At 30.0% G+C, this 6370-nt stretch overlaps 1 protein-coding gene across 2 annotated transcripts in view; it reads left to right on the top strand.

The window, feature by feature from the left end:
• Nucleotides 1–1581: 1581 nt before the first annotated feature.
• The window catches only part of LOC117174649 (tenascin-like), a 26968-nt gene continuing 22179 nt past the window's right edge, over nucleotides 1582–6370 (top strand). Inside the window, exon 1 of one of the 2 annotated variants that reach the window (XM_033363929.1) lies at nucleotides 1582–2026. In XM_033363929.1, the coding sequence (XP_033219820.1) occupies nucleotides 1951–2026 (76 nt within the window). In that variant the 5' untranslated portion in view covers nucleotides 1582–1950. Of the gene's footprint in view, nucleotides 2031–6370 lie in introns of both variants that reach the window. The other variant, XM_033363931.1, reaches the window with a different exon arrangement.

Raw genomic sequence — 6370 nt, 5'->3', positions numbered from 1 at the left:
TATTGCAAATTTTCATTATTTTGCTAGAAAGTTTATTAATTTTTTGAATACTTAACTACTTTCTAAATTCACATTTTTTCAAGAATTCAACAGTTTTGTTGAAAATTTATCCTTTTGGTAGATAATTCACATTTTATGGTAAAAAATGCACCTTTATAATTTAAAAATAAGTTTTTTGTTGAAAATTCAACTTTTCGTGTTTAAAACTCATCTGTCTTGTAAAAAATCTGTCTTTTCTGCTAGAAAATGCAACTAGTTTTCGTTAAATTCTAAACTTCTTTACCCGAAATTTGAACTATTTGGTTTAATATTCATCTTCAAAAATTGAATTTTTTCTTAAAAATTCAACCTTCTGGTTGAAAATTCATCTTTTATGGTAGAAAGGCATCATTTCTTGGTTGAAAATGAACTTTATTGTTGAAAATTAAAATTTATTCCAAAAAATTCTTATTGTCGTTGATGCAACTGTTTGGTTAAAAAGTGTGGTTGATAATTCATAGTTTTGAGTAAAAAATACACCTCTTTTGGTAGAATATTTCTTTTTAGTTAAAATATCAACTATTTTATTGAAAATGTAATATATTTCGATTTGAAAACTCGAGCCTTTTACATTAAAAGAGTGTTCGGCTACAAGAATGAATTATTTGATGTAATAATTTTACCACATAATTTGAATGAATAGTGCATGAATGGTGCCCTTTTTTTTGTAAAAATGGTATTGTTTTTTTTTTAACTGAAACACACTTTGAAATGCTGTGCGCCTGTTTTCGGTTTACCACGGGTACACTACTGGTGGCACGTGGCCCATTTCCAGGCGCTGAAAATTCAGCTTATTTTCAATAAATAAAAAAAAACACAAAAACCATTTTCAGAAAAAAGTGCACGAGTCACGCACATCTATAAGCTTTTAGATAATGTGGTAAAAATCTTACATCAAACAATTAATCCTTGTAGCCGTATTTTGTATTAATCTGAAAACCGACTCGTTTGAAGCACCTTAAGACTTAGTGCGGCGATCTGTGATGAATAAGATGAGGGATGAAAAAAGTTTAAAAAATATCTTGACGTAGTTTTTAAACGGACCCTTAATAGGACTTATTTCTAATTTAAATTAATTGTAGAACAGAAAATTTGTAAGCACCACTTTTTGTATTATACAAGAAATAATATAAACATGGGGTTGGTAAGAGTTTTAGAAAAAAAATAGTTTTTAAATGGGTCTACTTTTCAAAGACTACAATTCTCGTTCTGTATATAAAATGTTGAAAACCTCACACGAACATAATACGTCATAAAGTATTCTTATTCTTTTGTCTCAAATGTCCAATTTCGAAACCATTTTCCCCAGATGAACGTCCGGATGTGAAACAAACAAACCTTCTTACTTTCAAGTTTTCAGACCTATGATTGTCTCGAGTTGTTCACATCTCGGAAGAAATCTGATAACACGTGGACTTGTTTCATATGACGCGCGCATGTACGAAACGAGTACGCGCAAGATTAGATAGTGCACTCGATAAACTCATTTTTTGCTTCTTACTTATACAAGACACTTGTGTTTTCAGATTCACCAATATTGAAAAAAAAACTGTTTGTCAATAATAAAAAAAATAAATAAATAAACATATGTAACTGACCAACATTATACTGACATAAAAGAATCTGCAAATTTCAGTCATAAACTATAACTACATAGTTAACATAACACTGAGTAGAAAATAGATGAAATCTGTCAACGTTTCCAAATATAGTACAGTGTTGTGATTTAAATTATCAAAGAATAGAGAAGAATTTAAAAAAACACGAAATGAGCTGGCAAGACCTCGGCTTCAAGTGGAAAAAATAAGTGTTAAATATAACATTGAACGAAGAGGAATTGTCGACTCAAGTGCGAATGAGGAAACGTGGCTAAATTTCAATTCGAGTGATTCACCGCTTCACCGCAGGTTGATGATGATTGCATTGATTGTCATCTTGTTCGGATCTGTCATGGGGAGTGATGATCACTTTCAGCTTCTTCGAAGACGTGAGTAAGGGCATCAATTTTTATTAATCGTAGTTTCAAATTGAATTTTTATCGCCGGCTTTATGAATGTCTTTATTTGTTTTAATTGGTACCGGCACTTGTTGAATTCTTCAATAAATATCAGTTGTAGCGTCGGCAAGAAAAAGGTTGGAAAAACTGGGTGTTATTTTCAATCTGCATTTTTTTTAATAGACAATTTTTATTTTTTATTCTCTTCTGTAAGATGCCTTGATGAGGAATATTGGACGTAACTGGTTATCTCTGGACGCGTGTTCATAAGTGTCATAACATTACAATAATATGCTATTATCACTTAATTAAGGGCTTATGTAATAGTCTGAAATCATATACTCAGAGGTGAGTTCTATATTCCCAGGCGGAAATATTATATATAGTTTATATATAGTGTGAAGTATTATATATAATATTCATTTGTTTTACATATTTTTTGTATAAAACAAATTAATATTATACATATAGCCTGGGTAGTGTTTTTAAATGCACTGTTTAGCAAATTTGGCAAAAATCTTTCAAAACATAAGCTAAAAAACAGATCATATCTTTCAAAATATTAGTTTGTTCTAATTTAAAGCCAGATACTTCATATAAATACTTTGCAGGTACTAACTGTTAAATTAACACATTGAAGGTATTGAACTACATAGTATGTCAAGTGTGTTTTTCACACCTAATCTCTGTAATCAGTTTCACACTGTGATAAAACATACGAGACATTATTCGATTAGTAAAACTTATGCATTCTTTATATAGAATCAGAAAAATGCATGATTTAAATAACTTGGAATTATTCTGCATGAATCACATTAATCAATAAAGACATTTTGAAACTGTAAGGAAATTTCTATATTATAGAATAATTCATTAATTAAAAACTATAATAATAAGTAGCTAAGACAAAAAAAGTCTTTTTAATGATTCTAATTTTTAAAACCCGTTACTTTAGAAAATACGCGATGATCTGTCTATAATTACACATGAGTATTTCTTATCATTAAAAACACACTCAAGTTCTAAAAAGGTAACGAAAATGCCAGACCTGACTACCATTATTCATATTTAAATTGTCACTGTCTCCTTTTTCCTCGTTTGAAAGATATCTTTTATGTAAATTAAATATTCATCGGATAGTGTGAAATGTCTTCAAAATAAAAGAAAGTCTCGAATATGACAAATATTTTTGATCTTATATCTTATCATATTTGTGATTTTACAACTTTTATCAATGTCTTCTTCATTTTTAAGTTTTCTTATTATAGCAAGAAAATTTCAGTGAATTCAATATGAGTCACACCATTTTTTCCACTTGCTTAAAATTCTTTAGAATTGGCATATTTCGTTCGATTAGGAAAATATGATTACGCGTATGTTTCTCCATTTTGTTGAAACTGTCATTTTTGGTAGGATAACTTTTTGGAACAAAGATTTTATTCCTTCCACTTTTCTTGTATATTGTGTTACCATTTACATAAGGAGGAATTTAGAAAAATAAAACGATGGAATTTTGATTAAATTGTAAACAAAATTGTTTGACAAATCGGTCCTTTGAAAAACAACATAGTTGAGTCGCAAATATTTTTGTGAGTTTTACATAGATTATCCGCGAGATTTGAAATGAATTCAATCAACAAAATCGATTAAAACTTAGGAAAATCCCACAAACATGATTCACTGAAATCAGCAAATTTCGAATCAACTCAATCAATCAAATTGTGATAAATAAATCTTTATAACATATTGCCGAAATAAAGTGAGTTCCACAATATCGTAACATTTAATTATTAATACTGTGTAAAGGGCTCTTTGAATGTAATCTAGAACAATAATTTTTCATGTGACAAAAGCAAAGCTGCGACTGCAATCTTGGATGTTACTATAATAATTTATATAATCAAAAATATTATCTTCGATATATTTACAAATATTTTTACCATTTTCGAAAGATATATTATTATTATATATATTACTATAATATTTTGAATGACGTTTTCCGATGTCCTGTTAGGGAAGCTACTTTAAAAACGCCTGACAGTTTATCTTACGAAACAATTTCCAAGTTTCTACGATGTAGACTCTCTTCTGATACTTAGTGATTTATCAGTCAATCATTTAATTCATTTTTTCATCCCTTACACAATTACGAAATTAATTTGTTTAAATATTCATTTATTATCAGAAATTAACAATAATTACACTCTCTGTCAACGCACAGAAAAAAATTCGCTGCAACAAAAATTAACTTTACAGGATAAACTTTAACCAAACATCGGTTAAACTTTCTTTTGTTTTTCCATGACAACACATGCTTTTTTTAAACGCGAACTTGTCTGAATAAAACTTTATCCCTCCAAAAAATTTCCTGCAACAAATTTTATCATTACTTTATTTTGTGCGAGTATTGTCCACCCTGTGCAAAATTGGTCAAAATAAAAAGTTTTATATGCCTGTCAGAATACATAGAATATACATACACATAGAAAACACATAAAATATGCACGCAATTTATATTGTGAAGCGTATTACGTAAACAATGGATGAACAATTTTTTGTTTTTTAACAAAAAAAAATTTAAAGTGTGCTTGTAATGAACAACAAATGCATAAGCAAAATGCTCAAATACGGTCGCAGTACATTTTGCAGTACATCCATAATACAGTGCCTTCCAAATGGAAAGGGTAAAATTCATGGTTTATTATTTTCGACAGATTATGTATAATTTTATTATCTTCAGATTAGAAAAAAATTTAGTTGTCATAAAAATATATTAACTTACAGTAGCCAATATTTCATCTGGTATCGCGAAAATGAATTTGCCTGAAATGCGTATAATGCATTTGAAGATCAATTTTGTTGCTTTTATCGCTTCCTTGATATTTCAATATAGTTATCGCCTACAATCGAAACAAATGTAAATTATTATTACCGCATCATAAACTCTATTTAATATTAACATTCGCGCACATTTTAGGTGGTACAAAGCGTTTAATTGTCCAAAGTAAATCTGAACTGTCCCTGCCATCGATTAGACTGTCGCCATTTTATTTCGCTGCTCCCATAAAGCACCGGCGCTCTTCCGATAATTCCTTCGGACACCTATTGTCAACATCACTATTATAGCTATACTTATTTAGGGGTTTGGCTATACGATATCCCTGGTATATGGAAAATGGTCAAGGATATTCATTTTCGCTGATCCAGGGATCCTTCTAAATTCCTTCGTTCGTTTTCAGCTAATGTTTAGCTATAATAAGGAATAATATCCCTTTCACAGCTCAATTTTTTTACCGTGTGGTGTTAAATTTGTTGCAGCTCAAATTTCAATGGTCTGAAAATGAGAATTTCCAGTCTGATATTTACACCCATGAACGTAGTTGCACATCTGGGCATCTGAGGAAAATTCATCATTTTAAGACTAAATTTTGGCTCATTTTGAGAGTTGTAGAGTGCTAAACAGAACTTTCATCCACCTGAACACCTGTCAAAACCATTATTCGCTTTGCGATATTATATACTAAATTATTGGTAATAATAAAATTAATTAGAATAATATTAACTTAATTTTCAAATGCAAGATTAGATAACTTTAAACTTTCGCATAAAATGTCGAGGAAATTTCTTTGAACGCCCAGGCATCAATTTTCATCATTTGCATACAGACGGTTTACGACTTGGTTGATACCTCCCGCCTTTAGTGGTTTTAATTTCATGTTGGTTAAGACTAACCTAAGAATTGGAAATTATACTGCGCAATGTGCAAATTTTAGTTTAAGACACGAATACACAATGGTAAATGAGAGGTAATTAAAAGTTAAGTCATTATTATTGTAACTAAGCCGATTATCCACATCTATATTTCATCCAAATAACGCCTGACAAAATCATCTTGACAGGTGACTGACAATTTGAAAACAATGCTTTATGCTGCTCGAAATGAGAAAAAATAGTCTCAAAATCATAAATTTCCCCTAGATTCTCAAAATGAATGATTATCAATGAAACGCCGATCCTTTTGAGGATCGGCGTTTTTCTGTTCAAAGTAAAGGTGAGTCTGGTCCTAAATTTGAATAATTATGAATAAATAAAAAAAAGTTATTAACCAAAAAAACTTTTTTCATAATTATAGAAATTCAGGACCAATCCCACCATTATTAGAGCTTCTTTTTCAGTATCCCAATTTTTCAACTCGATGTGGCGCTTCCTATGAAAATAAGTGAAGAAATAAATGAGGCGGTAAGGTAGGAATCTGTTCCTGTGACCCACTCATAACATGTCTTTCATAAATCGTTTTCAAAAACCTTTTTCCGTGCGAAATGATTTGATAGAACA

Source organism: Belonocnema kinseyi, chromosome 6, assembly GCF_010883055.1.
Source record: "Belonocnema kinseyi isolate 2016_QV_RU_SX_M_011 chromosome 6, B_treatae_v1, whole genome shotgun sequence".
In the NCBI taxonomy this organism is placed as follows: domain Eukaryota; kingdom Metazoa; phylum Arthropoda; class Insecta; order Hymenoptera; family Cynipidae; genus Belonocnema; species Belonocnema kinseyi.
The sequence above is the reverse complement of the archived record's forward strand: the minus strand, read 5'-3'. Positions and strand labels throughout refer to the sequence as shown.